This window comes from Rhinolophus ferrumequinum, chromosome 27, assembly GCF_004115265.2.
Source record: "Rhinolophus ferrumequinum isolate MPI-CBG mRhiFer1 chromosome 27, mRhiFer1_v1.p, whole genome shotgun sequence".
NCBI classification, from domain to species: domain Eukaryota; kingdom Metazoa; phylum Chordata; class Mammalia; order Chiroptera; family Rhinolophidae; genus Rhinolophus; species Rhinolophus ferrumequinum.
In genome coordinates, this window is record NC_046310.1 from 15,249,485 (window position 1) to 15,272,187 (window position 22,703).

A 22,703-nucleotide genomic window follows, 5' to 3' on the forward strand; every position below is an offset into this window, starting at 1 on the left:
TAGGAGGAAAAAACTGCCAACCAAGAACACTTTACCTAGCAAAATTGTCCAAAAAAGAAAAACAAAACAAAACAAGAAAACCCCAAAAACCCCACAGCACTACAAAGGTAAGGATATAATCAAATTAAAAAAACTCTAATACAGTAATGGTAATGTGTAAATAACTTTTAATTCTGGCATAAAAGTTAAAAGACAAAAGTATTAAAAATAAGTATGGCTACAATAAAGTACACCCTGATAGCAGAGCCAAAGACAATATTAAAGAAAAAAACTGTAGACCAATATTTCTTATAAATATAAATGCAAAAATGTTCACCAAAATACTAGCAAACCACATTCAGCAGCATATTAAAATGATCATACACTACAACCAAGTTGGATTTATCCCAGGAACTCAAGGGTGGTTCAACATAAGAAAATCAATCAATATAACACACTGCATTAACAGAACAAAGAGAAATCCTACACCATCACCTCAGTTAATACATAAAAAACATTTGAGAAAATCCAACACCCTAGATAACTGAACCTTTGATTGTTTGCCTTTCCCTTACCAAGCTTTAATTCCCACTCTAATGTTTTAAATTCACCAATGAACAGTGAACATGTAAAACCTAAGGCACTCTACCCTCGACCCCAATAAAGGCAGAACCACCCCCCTTCTCAAGACCTTGCTGTGTGGTCCCAGGTGTGCCATGTATCCTCCAGGACCTGTGAGTAATAAACCTTTTTATTTCAAAGATCACTGATGGTTGCTGCTGAGATGTGCTTTGCCGTCATAATAAGAACCACAAGGGCTGGCCCATCACACCTGCCGGCTGTGGTCCGAGAAACATTCGTGTGGGCTCGCCTCAAGCAATACGAGCCCAGGTGAGAGACCCCAGTCATTTCTAGCCCACAGCATCACCATAGGCTGAAACTGACCCCAAACAACGGCGATTATCAGAAAAACAGAAAATAAGTGGCAGTGAGGATGTGGAGAAGTTGGAACCCTGTGCATTGCTCATCGGAATGTTACAGCTGCTAATGCAAAACAGTTTGGTGGTTCCTCAAGAAGTTAAACACTGAATCACCACAGTGATCCAGCAATTCCATTTCTGGGTATATACAAAATATGTGTATTTCTAGGTATACAGACACTTAAGTAGATACATGTATGCCAATGTTCACAGCAGAATTATTCACAATAGCTGAAAGGTGGAGACAACCCAAATGTCCATCAACAGATGAACGGATACACAGGAGGTGGTACATACATATGGAATGCATGTCGTAACACGGATGAACCTTGAAGACACTAAGCTAAGTGAAAAAAGCCAGTCACAGAAGGAAAAATCGCATATGATTCCACTTATATGAAGTCCCTAGAACAGGCAAATGCAGAGAGACAGAAAGTAGAACAGAGGTTCCCAAGGCCTGGGGGAGGAAGGACGGGGAGTTATTGCTTAATGCTTACCGAGTCTCTGGGGTGATAAAAATTTTGAAAAGTCTGGTGATGGTTACACAACATGTGATTAATATCACTAAACTGTACACTCAAAATGGCAAATTGACATTATAAGTATGTATCTTACTGCAATAAAAAAGTAGAAGAAAATGCCTTCATGTCCGTGATTTCATGTTACGATTCTTTGAGCGACGACACAACTGAGTTCCTTAAACTGTCTTACTCGTTTATGCTGACGCGTATCTTGGCCATAATTTTGGAAGACGGACTAGAACTAAATTTGAATAAACGGTTATGCAGTTCCTCTGCTAGACTCTCTGCGCTTTGCTCCTGTCTTTCCTCCCACATTTCACCATGTTATGGTTGTAGTTAGTACCATGAAAACAGAGAGGCGAGTGCTCACCATTTAAATATTTTCAATCCTTGGCTAAACACATTTAAGTGGTAAAAAGGAAATATTCCTCCTTTTTCCTCAACTAGTATTATGAGTGAGATAAATCTGCAAATGAGCCAACTGCCTTCTGAACTGACCTGGGGTCAAAGGTGTCTGATGTAATTATGGCCCAATTACCATTTGCTCCACGTGGCACATTGTTCTTCTGTGCCCTTGGGCAGAACAGGGCTGTGGGCAGGAGTGCTGGCTGCAGTCAAGCTTCCCTGTGACCTGACTTCTCTCAATCTGGTCCCTCATAAATCAATGGCTAAAAACTAAATTAAGTGACATACAAAGGGCACCCAGCACTCAAAAGTGGTAACACTGTTCTCTCGACTGAGTGTTGGGTGACTTCAATGTCAACACAGGGATGGAAAAAATTAAAAACAGCCCCTGGATTTTATTTTAGGCGGCATCCTGGCTTTTAATACTTGAAGGGAAAAGGACTCAAACGAGGCTGAAAGACCACTCCTTCACCAGCCAAATCACTTGTTTCAAGTGTTTTCGTAGGAATGTGCCATCACAGCAGACTCCGCAAGATAGCAACATATAAACAAACCTTCAAAAAATAGTCTTATTTTCTTCTCAAGTAGATGCCACAAAAGGTAGTTGTCTTGAGTGGAAGGAGCAGCCCTTTTTACAGCTTGTTTGCTTTGCTGAGCTCTTAAAGAAGCAGAGCTCTAACTATTCATTAAAATTGTAATGAGTCCCACCATTAGAAATGGAGCAGTCTGTTGGAAAAAGCTAGAGGATGGCAGAGCACATAGCTCTCCCGCTCCAGCTATGAGGGGAGCGACGTCCTCCGAAGTATGTGATGTGTTTACTCCAATCTAGTAACGCCTAACTGAGCTTTCCGCTGACGGTTTTTTTAATTTTCCATTAGCAGTCAGAAAACACAGGGGATTATACTTCAAGGTCATCTTCTACCATCCTTCCAATTGCTCTCTCCATTCAATACATGTTGAACTTGTTCCTTCAGCGAGGAGTGCTCCCTGCTGCCCTAAGGCACAGCTCCCAGAATGGACTTTGAGCACGATGCACTCGTGTAATAATTTTATTATTTAACACCCGCCTTCCTGCTAACTCCACGAGGAATCCAAGAGAGTAAGGGCAAGATCTGTCTTGTCAGGACTGCAGGCACTGTTAGCACAGGGCAAATATTTACACAGAAGAAAATCAATGAAAGGTGGGGAACTACCACTACTAGTAGGAACCCTATCCAGAGGGCATCGCTGTTTGGCAAGAGAAGTGAAACACCTTATCACTCGTTAGGAGCCCGGATTCACATCCTAATTCTTACTCTCTCTCCTGTAAAGATGGACAAGGTACTTTCTGGATTAAACCTTAACTTTCTCATTTGTAACAATGAAAAGGTTACAGTATGTCATTTTCAGGATCCTTTCTCGCTCTCCCAAATCTATATATCTCAGGTCTAGACCTCAGGGCCAAGATGATGGCCCTAAGGTCTAGACCAACTGCCCACTTAGAGGTCTACAGAACCCCCATCACCATATCACCTTTGCCCTCTTCTCCCCAGGCTGCTCCTTGTCTCTCACCCTCAGGAAGAGGCGTTTTCATGCATCTGGTGTCTAAGCCAGAAAACAGGGGATTAGCCTGGGCTCTTTTTTCATACTTAACCTGTGATCCAGTCAATTCCACTCCCTTAGGAACTTTGAATCCACTTACTTCTTTCCAGCCCCACAGCAACTAGCGCAGTACAGATCACCAGCACCCCTTGCGTAAGTTATTGCCAAGGCCCCTTCACTGGTTGCACCCCCTGTAATCTTACACAGGTCTAACCCATCCTCCACACTGCAGACTGAGCATCTTTCTAAAACATGCAACTTATATCACATCACTCTCTTGTTCAAACCTATGGGAAGGCCCAAACTGGTTATTATAACACAAAAAAATCCTTTATCATCTGCACCTTGCTAATCTTTTGAAACTCAATCTATTTCCCCTAGATTCATTCTTCCCTTTTATTCTGCTTCAGCCAAACTGACACTGAAAGCTGCCAAGACACGGGGCTGTCTTCCTGTCTTCTGGGCGTTGGTGCGCCCTGCTACGTCTGATGTCCTTCCTCTCTGCCTTCTCCCCATCTTCTTTACTTGGCCAGCACTTATCTGTCCTCACTCAGCTGAGGTACCAATTCCTCCCGGAAGCCTTCCATAACCCTCCTAGGACAGCGTATTTCCCCAGCCATGTGCTTACTTAGCACCAATCACGCTTCCTGTCTTGTTAGACTGCACTTGTTAGTTACTTGGCTCCTGCACTTGAACATAAAACCTCAAAGGCATGTTCACCAAATTTTATAATGCCTGGCATATAATGCTCAGGAAGTATAAATTGACTAAGTAACTTTGTATGGTTCTACAAAATAATGTAAGAAAAATTTTTATAAAGGGAAGAATTCTTCTGTTATGTACAGTCCTGATCTAGTCTATCTTAACTAAAATCTTTTTGTGGTAGGCAGAATAACGGCCCCCAAGAAATCTATGTCCCAATCCCCAGAACCTATAAATATATTACATTACATTGCAAAGGGAACGTAAGGTAGTGGATGTGATTACGGTTGCTAATCAGTTGACGTGAAAAAAGGGAGCTTATCCTGAGTCTTCTCGGTGGTCCCAATATAATCACGTGGCTCCTTAAACGTGGACGAGGAAGACTGGACATCCCACATGTGTTGCTAGCTTTGAAGATGGAGGAAAAGCACCACAAGCTGAGGAACGCAGGAAGCCTCTAGCAGCCAGAAAAGGCAAGGAACCTGATTCTTCCCTGGAGCTTCCATAAAGGAACGCAGCCCTGTGACACCTTGATTTTAACCCAGCGAGACCTGTGGCCGATTCCTGACCTACAAACTGTAAGATAATAAATCTGTGTTGGTTTTAAGCCACTAAGTTTGTGGTCATTTGTTATAGCAGCAATAGGAAACCAACACACTTTTAATATCGGGGCTTTTTTTAATTAAGGGAATTTTGGCTAGTAAGCTTAAAGTCCCTAAAATTATTTAAATCTTATAAATCAGGAACTCTTCTATTCTTACATAGGGAACAGCTACCTTTCAGAAGAGTTATGATCTGTCTTCACTGATCAAACCATTAATGAGGGAAGGGTAAAAACAGACGCTACTATTTCTGCAGGTCACTTTTAAAAGAAATTTTAGTTTTAAAGAGCTGGAATATCTACTAGGGGCAGAGATAAGGTAAATCATGACTTCAGAATTATAGACATTCAGAGTATAGTCTGTAACAGTTAAATTGCCCATTTGCCCACCTAATGAACAGAATGGGTTACGATCCCAAAATATCAATCCCAGCATCTATCACTCTTCTTATAGTAATCCAGCCAATTAAAACCTTTTAATTTGGATGCACAATCCTGTTCACCACAGTCCACATCAATCCCAGTGATCTCAATCCTGGCCAGAACTCCCAGCATATAGATTCTCTGACTGAGCTCGATGGATATTCGAGTTTGGAGGCCAGCTACTGTGTAAAGGTTCTACTATGGTCGAAGGCAGGTAAGCAAAATGCAAATATGCCCTGAGGATTCATACTTTATGGCATCACAAGTTATTACTTCAGTTATCAGTTAACAGGTTATATGTTAGGCATGTTATATCTGACATTAAACTAGGATGTCCCTGGAAATATGTTTTTAGGAACACACATTCGAGGAGAAAAGGGCAGGGAAAGGTAAAGCTAAAAAGAGAATTAAAAAGATCCTAAAAGATACTGACAAAAATAAGAGGGATTTAGCATTAAATTAAACCAATTTCTTCATTTGGCTCAATGTTGCTCCTAGTCACGCCACTCAAAATTCATCTTGTGACATAAAGACACCAACTACCATTTAGAAGCACCTATTTTATGCTGGGTACTTGACAGAGTGCTTTACATTCAGGATTGCTCATTGTAAGGACAATATGTAAGGATCAGCCCTCCCATAGCCAAGGAAAGAGGTTCAAGGAAATAATTAGTACTTTTCTGGGGTCATGGAAGTAGGAAGAGGCAGAGCCAATATTCAGATCCAAAGTCTTTGTTCTTCTCACTACACAAGCTTGACTTCAGGCCACAGATTCATTTCCAAGGGCTGTTTTCCTTCCTCCTTGTCACCTCGCAGCTGGCCACTTTGTGAGGGCCTCCAGTGGGACACTTCAGGGCAGTGCATAGTGGTAAGTCAGTCTAGAAGGGTCTTCCTTTCTCAATTTCCATCTGCTGACTATCTCTGGCTTCCTGCCATTTGCTCAACTGTTTTGTCAAATGTTTAGATACTATGGTGACAGAGTAAATAACTAAAGTATGTTGCTATGGCAACCATCAGGCTCTTAATCTGAATTTGGATCTCACAACCATGCAAAATTTATGCCACCAGGGGCTGAGTTGGGGTTGGGGGGAGGGGAGGAATGGGAAGTGACTGCTAATGGGTACATGGTTTCTTTTGGCGGGGGGGATAAAATATTCTAGAATTAGATGGTTGTACAATTTTGTGAATATACAACCACTAAGCTGTACACTTTATAAAAGTGTTTTTTATGGCATGTAAATTACATCTCAATAAAAAACTGTGGCTATAATCAAAAGAGTCAGATATCACCAAGTATTGGAGAAGATGTAGGGAAATTACAATCCTCGTATATGGCTGGTGGGAATGTAAAATGGTACAGCCACTTTGGAAAACAGTTTGGTGGGTCTTAAAAACGTTAAAAAGAGTTACTTTATGATCCAGCAATTCTACTCCTACGCATACATAACCCCCCAAAATGAAAACATATGTCCACACAAAACTTGTATGCAAATGTTCACTGGAGCCTTATTCATAATGGCCAAAAGTAGAAATAGCCCGAAACACCCAGCAGCTGACAAATAAATGAAATGTGATGTATCCATACAATGGAATACTATTTGATCATTAGAAGGAATCAAGTACTGATACATGCTACAACCTGGGTGAATCTTGAAAACATTATGCTAAGTAGAAAGATGCCAGTCATAAAGACCATCTATCGTATGATCCCATTTATACGAAATGTCCAGAATAGGCAAATTTATAGGGAAAGTAGATTAGTGGTTGCCTAGAATTGGGATGGCTAAGGGGGGAAATGGAGAGTGACTGCTAACAGGTATGGGGTTTCTATGTGTGGTGATGAAGATGTTCTAAAATTGACTGTGGTTACGGTTGCAAAGCTTTTTGACTATATTAAACATCACTGAAATGTGCAGTTTCAGTGGGTGAATTATATGGTATGTGAATTCTATCTCAAAAGCTGTTGAAATTTATAGAACATGATTTACCTAATTTTTAGACTATTATTTGCCTAAAACTATGCTAGTGAAAACTTGATGCGGTGCAACTTATAACCCTGCTTAGTTGACTATATTGAGGGGATTCGATTCTCTTAAGGAAAGAATAAGCCCATAATATAATGACAACTGGGCTTATGTGAGGCCAAGTTCAAGATTTTAGCAGGGCTATAGAAACGCTGCCTTCAGAAAACGTGTAAGTATTGACATGTCTTCTAATACTATTGCTCTGTCTCTTTTTTTCACAATAGTAGTTTTGGGATACATGAAAAATTACTATAAGTTAACCTAGGTAAGAAAACAGAAGAGTGAATCAATTTACCTTAATGTCTGTTTCCACAACAAGTGTTGAGACAGCACCTACCTACAATAAACTTATTTCTGGTTTGGAATTGAATATTACATTTTATATATCATTTCCCATTTTAGAAGCTGTTTTATTATGAGAAAAATACTCATTTGCAAAATTTTGAAACTTTATCTCCTTAGGATCTTAAAATTTCACAGTAAAAAGAACAATCAATACACCCATGTCTCGCATAAACTGCCTGCAGTCTTAGTTTTGACATAGAGAATGGATCATGGAGAAACAGGACAGGAGAAATCTTTAGGGGCTAAAAATCATGATGCTAAACCAGGGCAGTGCGGATGGAGAGTAACAGACCAACTAGAGAGACCACAGGGAGATAGATCACTTGGATTTGGTGATTGGATATGTACTGAGAGCGGACAGGCTTCCGTGATTTCTTAGGGTAAACTGAGGAAAGCTCCCAGGCCATCCCAAAGCTTCCCATTCGAGGTCCCTTCCAGGTTAGAAAGACATAATTCTATCCTCAAAAAAATCCTTCCATTCCGTTGAAAATTCTTTTGCCCACCCAAACTTATCTTCTTTTAGTTTACCAAAACTTAAAGTACCAATAAAAATGTATCCCTTAACGTGTAAAAAAATCTAGAGGTACACTAGAGGTGAATCACCAAGTTTTAATTAATTGAGTTTAGGCTCCACCATTTCTGTTCAGAAATCTAAGAAACTCCCTCCTCAGGAAGGAATTTGACAGATATATGTAGATGAAAATCATCGTTATACAGAGAAGGAAACTGAGGACAGTTAAGTTCCATGAAGTAAAACTAGAACCAGAAGTAAGATTTGAACTTAGTTTTCACAACTCTTAATTCAGTTTTCTTATACTCTTAAACTCATCTTATATAAAATATAAAATAAATTTTAAAAATACTCTGTATAAAGACTATCCCTAAGTTTTATAAATCAGATTATTTCAAATGCAATAGGGGATAGTCATTCTACATATATCTGCTCACTGGATAATAAGTACTAAAAAACTTTAAATTATACAGTTACACTTAGGGAAATTGCAATGAAGTCATGGAAGGAAGGAGTAAAAGGAGCCGGGATTTGGAAGCTACGACTGACCTTTACACATATGCAACCAAGTCTCAGTTCTTAAGTGTCACAAGATCAGATTTGAGAGACACAGTCAAATTGCCCTTGAATAATATACAGAATAAATCAATTTATATATAAATAGTATCGCATATCATCTGCTTATCCTTTCTTTTAAGAAAATGCTTTCATATCCCTTGTCAAAATTATTTTAATTTGATGTAAGTCCACTAGGGAAAAGCAAAGACAACAGGCTCAATCAACTGGAAAGCCAAATTATGAGGTACATTTAAAAGTTACCAAACTACCTTACAGAATAAATAAGGATTGATTTGTAGGAACTGGAAAGTCTGATCTTTTACTCCAAGTAAAAAATACAAATAAAAAACAGGACATGGATAGACTGATGATATTTGCAATCAGCCAAAGCAGCAGAAAAGAGCAGATGAGAGGAGACACTGCACTTCATCCACTGGAGCCTTATACAAACCCGGATGAAGTGGTGCTAACTAGAGTCCTCGTCTGGGACGTACCAGGACCCTCCAGTCCCATGATTCTGATCAAAAATTACCAGAAGCTGCCTTTTTCAAGGCTGCCCTGTGGTTCAGGCAAAAATTCCATAAATCCCAACTTTAAGGGCCAAACCACATACCCAATAACAAATACCCTACATTACCTTGTAACCAAAGTGATTATAGATAATTAAAGCTAGATGTCCCATTCAACACCGGTAAACGATGTATATTAATATATGTTCACGTATATTATTTGCCTACTGAGTGTAATGGAAAGATTCTATGAACAGGTTGCGTAAGACTGTAGTAGCACATAAGCTCATAGGTTAGAGATCAAAGCCACAGTGATGACAGAAGGCTGAAAACGGTAGCAAATGTTCTAATTTATAAAGACAGGGCTACATTTAAAGTACCTAGTGTGAAAACAGGTAGAAAGAATACCAGGTTTAGCATTTATGATGGCATAAGTAAAGAAGTGGGTACATGATGGTACACCCATACGCTGGAACACTGTGGAGACATGTGACATGCATGGTATTCCACACAGCTAAATCTGTACATGCGAGTGTAGAACTAGTTCCGGAACATATTAAGCGAAGAAACGCAAGATGTAGGACAGAATAAACAGTATGGAGTGGGAAGATGATTTATTTTCGAGGAACAGCAGAAATAAATTTTAAAAATACCTTGTGGTATCTTCTTAGCAGTGCCTCTTTTGCATCTAGAACTTCTTTTTCCAGGTATTCTTCTGTCCTTTCCCAAGAAGTCTTGTTCACCCCCGGGGTCTGCACAAGGAGGGTTTTCTAGGTTCTCACCTGCGGCCACCTCGCAGCTCAGCGTGCAGCTTTCATTATTGTTGAGACTGTCCTGCTCAGACACTTCAGGCTTGCCCATGGCACGGCCACTGCTGGTCAGAGGCTCACGCCCATCCCCTTCAAGCTGGTTTTCATTTTCGTCGGAGGCAGAAGGCAAGCATGTTACCATCCTTTCCACACAGTCACCAGGATGACACCCATCTTGTGGTTCTATCTGCGGATTACATGTAGGAGTTTCACCATCATCCATTAGAGCATCTTTTGTTGAACCATGTAAGTTTCATTCAAGTCCTTCCATGTCTGCAATGACAAAAAGAGAAAAGCTACTTTGTTTTCTAAACTCTGGATTCTCAGTGATCGATTATTTTCTGCTTCTCTTGGGTTGTTCGACTGGAACGAGGGAAGGAAAAGAAAGGACTGAGGCTCCTTCCTGCGACCTCTTCCCCACTCACAACCCCACCCCGTCTCACCTCACCGAGTTCTCACTTGACTACAATGGCTGCATGTATATTAGCTGTGGAGCTTGTCAAATTCGGACCTAGGCCTATTAAATCAGAATCTCTGAGGATATGAGCCCAGGGACTGATAGGTATTTTTAAGTTCTCTAGGTGATTCTAATGTGCATCGTGTTGGGATCACTGCCTTAATGACAGAAATTACTGGTTAAACAGGTTATCTGCTAAAATCAATCACTCATCTTATCGCTGGACTCTTAACCATACAAGTAAAAGTTATTTGTATTAAGTTTTTGTCTGGCCAACAGCAGTATTTGCAAATGAAAACATTTAAACATATTTTTAAAATAGACTGGAAAAAGACATGTGAGGGAAATTCAGGTAGTAGATATTTACACCGTATTCTCATTACATCGTTTACTTCCAGAAAATAAACCCTGGGAAAGTACCTTAGAATTGTTAGCAAATTCTTTTTATACAATTAAAAAAAAAAAAGGACATGATTAACTCTAGGCTATCTAGTTGAGACCTGGAAAAATCTAAATCTATTCCAAGGAGCCTGCTAACATTTTAAAGATCCAAAATGGATTATAAGTCCTTTATCAGTCATGTTTTATCCCTTCTAAAAGTACATTACATTTTAAGGAAAATGATGCTAGCTACATTTAGATTTACTTTTATGTTTGCTAAGCATTATTTTGGGCTTGAATCAAATATAATATTCCAATAATTTTGGAAAAACCTCAATGATAGGACTTTTAAAAATTATTCTAATTAATAAATACATGCTTACTCATTAGAAACATGTAAAGTAAAATTCTTTAAAAACATGAAAAGGAAATATAAAATATAACATTAACTCTACACTGATCATATGTTTTCAATATATTTTGTAACGGGAATATTTTATTTGATTCAGACATTAAAGTACTGCTTGGCAAAAATAATCTAAATCTGGCTGGTACCATTTTCCTTAACATATATACTACGTATCTCCACTGATAGGTATGCAATATAAAGAGACACGTGCCAAGGGCGATGGTGAGCAGAAAGCAGGCTGGAGAGCCCCAAACAATAACAACCATTTCTTGCTGAGTCTCTATCACACGTTAGATACTGGGCCAGGCGCTTCCCATACCTTATTTCTCATTTTCCAAAGAAGCCTACGTGGACGTGTTCATTGTGTGTTTTAGATGAAGAATCGGAAGCTCAGAGACCAAAACAATGTGTTTAAGTTCATTTTCCTGGAAAGAGTGGAACTGCATCTGAAACCAGGTCTTCTGATTTGCGTCTTGTGCAGCACAGCACAATGGCTGAGAGGAGAGGCAGACCGTGGTTCAAATTCTGGCTCGGCCACTCAACAACCTGCGTGACCTCGGGAAGTGACCTACCGTGTTTCCCCGACAATAAGACCTCACCGGAAAAGAAGCCCCAGCATGATTTTTCAGCATGACATCTTCTGAACATAAGCCCTAATGCGTCTTTTGGAGCAAAAATTAATATAAGACCCGGTCTTATTTTCAGAGAAACACGGTAGCATCTCCAAGCTTCAATTTTCTCATCTGTAAAATGGGAGACCTTTAAGACCTACCTTGAAAAGTCATTTTTGAGGCTTAGACAACATGGCCGGTAAAGCACTTAGCAGAATGCTTGGCCCGCGGAAATGCTCAATGAAAGTTAGCCATTATTACATTCCAAGAAATCTCCCAGGTTGGCATTAAATGCCGCTAGGTTTACTCTGCAGGTCTGTAGCCTCACTGCAGGTACAGAAACAGCACTTTTCCAACCCCCCAGGAATGATTAGGTTCTCCACAGACTAATGTTAGCCAGCGTCACTTGAGAATGCTGGGAAGTATTAATTTATGGTGGGGATATCTCATCTAGTTCCTGCAATGCTTCAGCATCTGTTCTGCACACCTGTTTTAGATGATTCAGATATCTAGATATTAGTGATTAAGGCTCCTTGGTGAGTATAAAATTACAGCTCACATTCGCAGCTTTGTTGAGTGCCATGTACCAGACCCTGAGTAAAACTCTTCAGACCAATACTTTTATTCAATTCTCATGATTACCATAGCAGACAGGTAATTTTAGTCCCATTATACTAATGAAGAGACCAAGTATCATATCTTGTCAAAAGTCACTCAGCTAGCAAGTTTAGAAATGCAATTTGGATGAGTTATGATCGTGAGGCCATACTCTTAATCATGCTCTGGGGACAATGGGGAGAAAGTGACTGAAAGAATTTTTCGCTCCAGCTGAGGTAGACCCCAGTGAAGAATCTCCACACTACAGCAGAGGACACATCTTTAATGACCAAGAAGTTCAAGTTCCTGGAAGTTTTCTCTTTCCCTGGAAAGTGCTGGATCCACACAATACACCATTTCCTGTATTAGACTACTTTTTGTTGAGAACTTTTCATTTTAAAGATACACTAACACACTATTTAAGTAGCTATTACCAGTAAAGTAGGTACTCCTTCCTTTGGGCTTCAAGACATTTTGTCTCCTATTATTTTGTGATGATATAATTAGTTTAATTCTCAGAAGGTAACTTTGTAAACTACTTTTTAGCACTAACTCTTACGGTCTTTCCAAGGTGTGAACGTCCTATGGTATTTCTTATAAGACACCTACCAATTCTTCAAGCCCTGGCTCAAGTCACCCCAATTTGCCTACCCTGCCTTCTCTATTCCAAAAGACCCATACAGTAAGATAGTCCTCCCTAATAAGAAAAGTGCTCATCTGATACCCTACAAAATCTTTAAAACATTATTGATTTTATTCCCCAAACTGTCTTTCTTATCCCTGTGGCAATCTTGTGTGGGGGGGGTTATCACTTTGTGAGGGGTGTAAATGTCTAACTATTACATTGTTTTGTACGCCAGAAATGAATAAAAAAAGATAATATAGTGGGATTTCTATAATAATATAATGGGATTTCCATAGCAGTCTATCACCTCACTGAGACCTTCCCAAACACCGCCCTACACTGTGTATTTTTGCATATGTGCCCTACTAGAGTTAAGCCATTTGAATACCCAACGCATAGATAATTTTTATTCTTCACAACGTCTAGCCTTGTACTTACTAGATACACGAAGGAGGGAGGGAACAAATTTTCTACAGCCCCTCTCTGGAAAGGAGAACGTCAGGCACATGGATTCCCATCCGTTGCACGCCCTTACTGACAGGTAAAGGGACCTGTTACACAATATTTGGCTTCTGTCTGCATTCCTAACACATTACAATTGGAATATTTTAATTCAAATAATGTGATAACTTGTTAATGGGATTTCTCATCAATAGAGTCCTACTGCTTTGAAAACTGATTATGTGTCATTTTATCTCATTTTCCTCCTTTTTCCTCTTCCCTCAATGCTACACCACCAACATTTTGATCAGCATTAAAAAAAAAAAATGAAATAGTATGAAAACTATGAAATAGTCAAAAGGTTGATGTTTCAGTAAGCCTGTATCTCACTATGAGAAAGCACATGGGGAAGGGAAAATCTCCAGGAGAAAGAGACCCCGCTGATGATACACAATATTTTAAAATATGTGCTAACAGTCACTGCATGGGACCTGGAGGTTAGAAGTACTCCTGAGTGGCATTCAAGGTTATTTGCTGTTTCCAAACAGTATGTCTGTTCTGTAAGAGTCCCTATGTCTACAACCAATTCTCACAAAAGAACCAGCGACAAACTACATTGACTACACAGCACTGACTCTGGCATATTTTGCCTTTAAAAGCACGACAGTGAGTGCTGCTCAAGTTTCCAGCCTCTTGTGGCCAAATAGCATTCCAAATATGTCCATTGTGTAAAAGTTATGTGACATGCTGACTGTACAGCTGAAGAATTTCAAGCAAACGTATTCAAGTGAAGCTTCTACAAAACCTGAAAAACCACAAAGCTTCGAAGAAGCGTTAAATAAACAAATGATACAGAATAACAGACTAATCAAAAAAAAAAATCTGCATTTTGTCAAAATTATAATCTCAATCCCAGGGATGATTTGACTTCTTTTGATACGTTTTAATGGATATCTGATGAGCTTAAACATCAGGTGTCACTAAAATGTAAAAATTATAGGAATAGTTAAATACGTAATATTTTTTATTTTACACTCATTTTATTTAAATGCTTTAAGGAGATTACGAGTACCATTTTTTGGTAATCCACAACAAATTAAACCTAAATACTGTATTTTTACTTTTGAAAGAAGCCAAGGTTCTTAAGAATTAAGATGCAATCCCGAGTTTAAATTTGATGATTTCTAGTCAAACCAAAGTTTAGAGGAAGGCAGTTACCTAACACCAAATTCAAAATTGGCTCCTCATAGTCAACTCAGAATTGAGGAAGAAAGTCACCACACCCATATGTAAGTGGGTTTATATTTATTGATACTGCATTTATTATGGTGACTACACATCACTTTACATTTTCCCATTTTACTCACTCGGCATGTTCCAGTTCCACTTCTCTCTCATTGATAAATAGTTTTCTGTGATTAATACTTTACTTGGTTTAGACATATGTACCATATGTGAGAATATGCAATATTCAGTATACTGGTAATCAAAGTATGCCTCAGAGGAATGATTCTCCAAAATTTTGCGACCAACAATCAATTCATTTTTTCACTGAAATCTTATATACACAAAATAGGTACCTTGAAACCTAACACACGTGAAGCACTCTGATACATTCTCCATTCTATTTCATACTAGTTCATATTTAAAAAAAATGCTGGTCAAGATCCACTAGGTTGATTTCATATCCCACACTGACCACAACAATATGTTATAAGGCAATTTCGAGGAACTAGTAACTAGTATTAGTATCTAATATTAGATCCTAATACTGTGTTTCCCTGAAAATAACACTTAGATGGACAATCAGCTCTAATGTGTCTTTTGGTGCAAAAATTAGTATATGACCCGGTCTTAGATTATATCATGTTAGATAAGCCCTGGTCTTATATTGTAGTAAAATAAGACTAGGTCTTATATTAATTTTTCTCCAAAAGACGCATTAGAGCCAACTGTCCAGCTAGGTCTTATTTTCGGGGAAACACGGTAATAGTATCTCAACCTGAGGACCACCATCTGAGGACCAGAGGAGTCTGCAATTACCTCCAAATTTTTTGTGAAAATGATGCAGACCATATGAAATTCAGATATAAACTTCACTTAAAATGTCCCCATAATTTTAATAATTTTTACTAATTCACAACATTACCCTTATATTAAAAATTAGCTAAACTATAAACCTTGATTCAAGGTCCCTTCGCTGACATGTTCCACGCCTACGTGTCCATTATGGTAGCCACTAATCACATGTGGCTACTGAATACTTGACATATCAACAGTGAGACTGGAGAACTAACTTGTTCCTTTTATTAAATTGTAATTAATAAATTTAAAAACAGGTATTGATTCAGTTATTGAAAAATATATATATGTTTGGAACAAACTGCGAGAACCTGTCTTTTTCACCTGTAAATTTTAGGAAATCTAAATACAGACCAAGCATTTCCAATGAAAAATGCATCCGAATGGAGATGTACTATGTTTGTGCAATACACATCATATTTCAGATACTTACTATGAACACCAGGAATGTAAAATGGTTCATTAATAATTTCATATATTGATTACATATTGAAATGATAATAGTTTGATCTACTGGGCTAAGTAAACTCTTGTTAAAATTAATTCTACCTTCTAAAAAGCTTTTATGTGGTTACTAGAAAACAAAATTCTATATATGACTCCCATTATATTTCTATTGGATAACGCTGTTCTCCATGATATTGCCTTGACATTGCCACAGTAGCTAAAGTCATGGCTTATGGTGAATCACTTCATTCTGGATTCTTTCTTGCTAATACAAGTTATACTGTACGCATTTCCTGGCTATATACATTAGCATTTTTGTAACTAAACATGGTAAATACCTACTGAAGGAAATAAATGCTACATGCTTTTACAATTAGTTTTAAGTACTTGTTTATATCTTCTTTTCAGGATGTAGACTCCAGGAGCATGGCAGCCCATTTTTTGGTACTTCCCCATATTCAAAACATTCCTGGCACTTTATAAATACTGAATAGCAAGTATAAGTATTAAGACAGCCTTAGACTAGTCTTTCTAAATACTTTAATTTCTATATAACAGTACAGTATAAAAATAAACCAGATTGTTTTAATATTTAACAAGAATGAAAAACATAATTTTATAATAAGGAATTTGTTCTTAATATAGAAAAAAGAAAGGTCATAGAAAAGGTATGCCATAAGATGAGTGGGACAGAAGTGTGATAAAATATATTATTACAAAACTACGAGTCAAATGTGAAGGTAATGAATCTAAGGGGAAAAAATAACAAACATGAATTTTTATTTATGCAGAGAAGGCATTCTTAAAATATGAAAAAATTAAGTGAAACTATGTGACTCATAAGCCCAAAACGACCTTGCGGCAGATAAGTTGAGTGAAAAGGAAGCATAATTTGTTTCATTTCCCTCGGTCCTCCCTTTCATAATGCGGCTCAGTTCAAATACCTGACACATCTACAGAGCTCTCGAGTTCAAAATCTGTTATGTACATGGAAATAACAGGTGAAAAGCTTCATTGTGGGTACATCCAAGCAATGAAAAAATAGGGTCATTTCCCTGTCTCTTATACCTAGACATACACAAGGAACAAAATAGAAACAACTCTCTCAAAACAGTCAGATCATGGGCATCTTTGGACATCCAGAATCAAGTATTTTGGGCAATAATTTCTGACTGTTGTTTCATTTAACAACCATTGATTAGAAATTTTGCCTACCGGGGGTAGGCAATTCATGATTCGAAATGTTCCTAGAAACTGACTTTTATATTCATTGAAGATAAAAGGGTGGGCAGCAAATCATAGCACATGAAATTGAGTTAGCAATACAAGCGTTTTCTTTAGTTGGTTTCACAGAGTTAATACCACATACATAGAAGGAATCACAGTTTAGAGGAAGGAGTCCCATCCCGAGTTTCACACATAAGTTGTGTTTATTTACTTTTAGATGCTTCTTTGCTGTAAAACATATTGCACCCACACACTGAAGCCACAACCAGCAGAATCTAAGAATTTGAAACTACTTTTTGGTTTAGACCATAACCACGCCCTTTAAAACAAAAGTTATGTTTATTGCTTCATATCTATATATCTTCCTGAAAACTGTCTTACTAATTTTTAAACTTTGAGCACTTTGCTATACAACTAGTGATATAAAGCTGTGTATCTACACTTAATCATTAAGTACCCATAAAACTACATATTTTGTTTTAAAATGGTAATTCTTGCTAAGACAGGCAAGAGCAAACAGTTCATTATAACTTTACCTTAAGAGGCCTAACAAAATAGTCAGCATTGTCTGAATAAACCACTAATTATTGACAGCAATCTATAGTTGTTGAATACTTTCTAAGTGTCCAGCAGCATTTGTATTTGTGTGTGTGTGTGTGTGTGTGTGTGTGTGTACACATATAAAATTTAATCCTCCCACAGGTCCTATAAAGTTGTTTTGTAATTACATCCGTGTTACAGAGAAGGAATTACCAACAGAAAGATTAAATAAATAGACCAAGGTCACATAGCAAGTATGTGGCAAAGTCAGAATTCAAACTCAAAGAATCTGACTTCAGAGCCTATATGTCCTTACCCACCATAAGAATTTTTATATTAATTAAAAAATTCAACTATTCTCAAATGTATATTTTGCAAACACCAAATTGCTAGCTTTCAGGAGATAGCAACACAAACAATTTCTAGCATCCTGAAATGTCTTCAGATGTACAGAGTCTAGAAAACAGGTTGAGGCAAAATAAAATAAAATCCACCAGTAAGACCATTTATTAGCTGTACTGCTTAAATGTGAACTCTTTCTTTGGGCTTACACATTAATCTATATAATCTATATAACCTGTTATGTATCATCATCAAAAACTGCACACCATTATTCACACAGAATAATTTCTACTAAGTAGATCCCAGGTATTTACTGAACCATCACAGCTAAATAAAGGGAAACAAAGTGCAAGTCTGCAAACTTGGATAGTGTACCCCTAATGAGCAAAGAAATCGATCACACATATACCCATTGTATGGATGTGTTCATAAATTAAAGGCACTTATACTTTACTAATATATGTGTATATGTCCATTTTTAAACATGCAAAAAATAAACGTTAAGAAAGGCTGAAAGAGTTCTCCCGGCAAGCACGGGCTACCTCATTTCAGGCAGACCTTCCTGATGATAACGACTAGAAAAGCTGGCGGGAAACTTCAATGTGGAGGCCAGAAAAGCAGAGCAGAGCTTTTAGGAGACTTAGAGCTGGCGGAAACACTGGAGTTCAGGGCCCGCCAAGAAGAGGGAAGCCTGAGGCTTTCAAGTGGGACCTGAAAGGGCTACTTACTCCCTAGAAGGAATAGACCAGGCCTCCCAGGGACAAAAGCCCAGCAGAGTCATTTCAGCTGTGGCTGCCTGCTGGCAACGTAAATAAATTCTCTTTGGAAGAAGAAATCCAATATGGCTAATTATTCCCACAAGTTTTCATCTATAATGCCCAATATGCAAAACAAAATAACCAGGCATACAAGAAATCGAGATCTGACAAAAGAACTGGGAGGAAAAGCGGTTAGCAGAAATAGGCTCACAGGAGAGTCATATATTGAAGAACTTTAAAATAACTATTATTAAAATGTTTAAGGACTTAAATGGATAGGAGAGAAAATTTCAGAAGACAACTAGAATTGATAATATAGTGGCAAAAGCAAATAGCTTATTTTGCTCTTTAATCAAATCACTAGACTTTTAAAAAATCAAATGGATATTTTAGATCTAAAAAAGATACAATAACTGAAAGTACTCCAGATATGGAACCCAAAGGTGGCATCGTTAATTTCTAAAAGATTTTAGAAGAACGAAGAAATGAGTGCTTAACCTTTGAATTCATTCATAATGGTGTCCAACTCTTTAATCCATTGCAGAAAGCATCATTTAAATGAGTTGCTAAGGGAAAGACAAAAAGAGTTACTTTGCTAAATTCTGTTTTCTACTTTTTAAATCCAATCACTGCTATGCAATAGGCCTGGCTGAGCACACTTTCTTATCATGAACAAGTCTTCACCTACAATACCTACTTGTCTTACACTGATTTTTGAATGTTTTCTCTCTGTGATAGTTTTAGAATAAATATTAGACTGAATGAGAACCTATATTCCTAAACTTCTAAGCTATAACTAAATTAATGTGAATGTCAGATAATAATAAAATACTGTCTTTTACACAAGCACACCAACAGAGGGTGTGCCAAAAAAAATGTACAGAGCGTGCCAAAAAAAATGTATACACATTTTAAGAAAGGAAAATTGCATTAAAATTGTAATACTCAATAGAGACCGACAACAAAAGATGAACACAAGTCACGTTTGACTTCCGTAATGACAAGAGGTGCTCACAGTGGTTCCCATCAGCGTCCAGACACTTCTGATGACGGTGAACAACAGCTTGAGCAATGATGACCGAACTGTCCACTTGTATACACTTTTTTGGCACCCCCATCGACAGTTCTGGATAACTTAAGAACCAAAATGTTACTAAAAGGACCAGCTGTTTACATCTTGATTGTCTCAAATCTCTTCGATGTTTAGTAAGTGCCATCGTTCATTGCCATATTTCATTTTGCAGCTACGAAGACAAAAACCAGAGCTAACACTGAATCTGATGACAGCGATGGATAACATGGAATGATATTCAAAATATCTGAGAAAATTTTTCACTGCATAGCTCCAAGTCATTAATCAGCAGTGGGAATCATTAAATGTACCAGCTGGGATTCTCTGATTCTTAACCAGAGTGACACGATCAGGTTTACATATTAGAAAAATCACTTGTGTTGATCTCTAATAACATGACGAGAGATGGGATGCCGATAGGAAAGGAAAGGGCCAGTGGAGTGGGAGAAGGTCACGATAACAAAAGACACAGTGCTAAACAAACGACACAAAGACGGAGGAAGTGGGGCGGTATTCAGGATACAGGCAGAGGGACCACCCTTAAACAGGGGAAGGGGCCTGTTTGCGTTGTGACAGGATTGGGGGGAAGAGCATGACATTGGACTTGAGTTAGAGGTATGGCCACTTCCTCATGTATCTTTCTCAGGGAAACAGAGAGTAGGCACCTGCTGACGGCGGGTGGAGGGTTGATGGGAGCCAGGAGCTTAGGAAGCATAGGTTTGAAATAGCCAGTGGACCGCTGCTGTGAGCCCACTGAAATTAGTTCCACTACAAATCCAGTCTCCATTCTACTTGGTTATATCCTCTAGTTCCAAATTATTCTCATGGTGCAGAAAGTCCAGCACAATAGCAGCTAAAAGGAGACTCTTTTACCCTAACCTTCTACATGAGTACAAAGCATCGATAGGAAAGCTGGAATTTTCTCATTGTAATGGAGACAGAGTTCTTCATTCTGATAGGGAACGTAGATAGAGACGAGCAGGAGAAGGAGAGACTTAGCCCTGGTTAGAAAGCCCCCTGCTGCAGCTCTGACTTGGGTCAAGACCTCTGGCAGCAGCCCTCCGTCAGGGCACCAATGCCCTACTAGCCCAGAAGGATTCCAGGCTCACACGTGGCCCTAAATCAAAGGGATGTGTTGTTAACAGCCAGATAAGGAAGGAAGACATCCTGCTTATCAGAGTCCACACACTTTAGTGAGCTGCTCAAACAAATCATAAAGAGAAAATTGACAGAAACAACACTGAGAACCAAAAAGGAGGACCAGGCATCTCAGCAGGAGAGAAAGAGATAAGGAGAAGGGAGAGGGGCAGGCATAACAGTCTCCACACAATGTAAAAAAACGTCTTTCCCGTCTTGGGATTGGTCCACTCCACAGCTTGGAGTGTATCTGCCTTTACAAATAAACTTCGGACTATCCTATATTTGCACAAACCTCTGTCTCTCGCCTGAATTCTTTCCCTTGAGAAGATGAGCTGAGGAAAATCATTAGAACCCGGTAACAGCTCCAGGCCCCTGCAGCCTGCTTGGCTCATCCTCAGCTCTGATGCACACCGTCAGGGGGGAGGGCTGACAGAGCAGAGAGAGGACAGGACATACGAACGTTGTCACCTAGCTCTCAGGTGGTGTGGCCCTTCTACTCTACTTGCACCCTACCTTAAGTGCTTACAGAAGCAATTTCATGAGAACAGATATGAGCAAAATAACAAGGTGAGCACACACAGGGTGTGTTTTCAGAGCAGCAGATGGCTGGACTTTAGAACAGGAGTGCTGTAGGAAAGGAGTGGTGAGACAGAGACATTGAGGCGGGGCTATCTCCTGATGACAAAGGAATTTAAACCGGTGCTTCTCACACTACCTGTTGTGGAGACCGACTTTCTTTCTTCTAGCAGGCCATGAATCATTTACTAGAAAAAAAGGAGAGGAGGGGAAAGACATTCAACACAAAACCCATTCTTAAAATTATTATTGCAGAAAAAACTGACCCTGTTGAAATGCCCTGGAAGTGCCTGAACACTCTGCATTTCTGTAGTGATCTCACGGCAGACTGGCAACCCATGACCTGGTGGACAGTCACCAGACCAAAGACCACCGTCTGAGCAGCACTGGTGTAGACTGTGGACGGGACTGAGAAGCCATTGAAGGCTTCTGAGAAAGGGGGCCAGGGCATCGGGACTGTGCTTTGTGGAGACTGATCTAACAGTGATCACCATGGTGGGTCTGAGAAGGAGACGCTGGGTTGGAGATGAGAAATGAGATACTGATTTGGGATGACAGTAGGTGGAATATGAGTAAGACAGAGTCTGGAAGTAGAATGAACAGTGTGGACTACTGTCTCGACGTTGAAGGTAAGAGACGGTCAGGAATCCAGGATTCCTCTCCCACGTTGGTCCCAGAAGCCTGGGAGACAGCAGTGTACTAAAGAGAGAACAGCGGAAGAGGAATGGTTCCATTTAGCAGGCACCTTCCTCCCCGTCACAGCTTCTCTAGCTGCCCAGCCCATCACCTCTTGATACAGGTCTTCCTTTCCACAACTGGGCAGTAGTAGATGGTGAAAGACAAACAGCAACAGACAAGTTGTACTAATTTAAGCTTTTGATTTTCTCTGTGGAAAGTAAGTTCGATAATTCTTAGCACATGTATCTAAAAGTTTTATCTCACTAAAAATAAGGAGTGCTTATATTAGCCATTTCATACTTGACTGATATGTATAAGAATTTACAATCATCAATTAAATTTTAACCAAAAAACACCTCTACAAATTCAAAA

General features: G+C 38.9%; 1 protein-coding gene across 3 annotated transcripts in view; it reads right to left on the reverse strand.

Moving 5' to 3' along the window:
• Positions 1 to 22,703, reverse strand: part of CNST (consortin, connexin sorting protein) — a 75,754-nt gene that overhangs the window by 38,085 nt on the left and 14,966 nt on the right. For 2 of the 3 annotated variants that reach the window (XM_033099882.1, XM_033099880.1), the window contains exon 2: positions 9,793 to 10,221. In XM_033099882.1, the coding sequence (XP_032955773.1) occupies positions 9,793 to 10,171 (379 nt within the window). In that variant the 5' untranslated portion in view covers positions 10,172 to 10,221. Of the gene's footprint in view, positions 1 to 9,792; positions 10,222 to 21,792; positions 21,842 to 22,703 lie in introns of all 3 variants that reach the window. The other variant, XM_033099881.1, reaches the window with a different exon arrangement.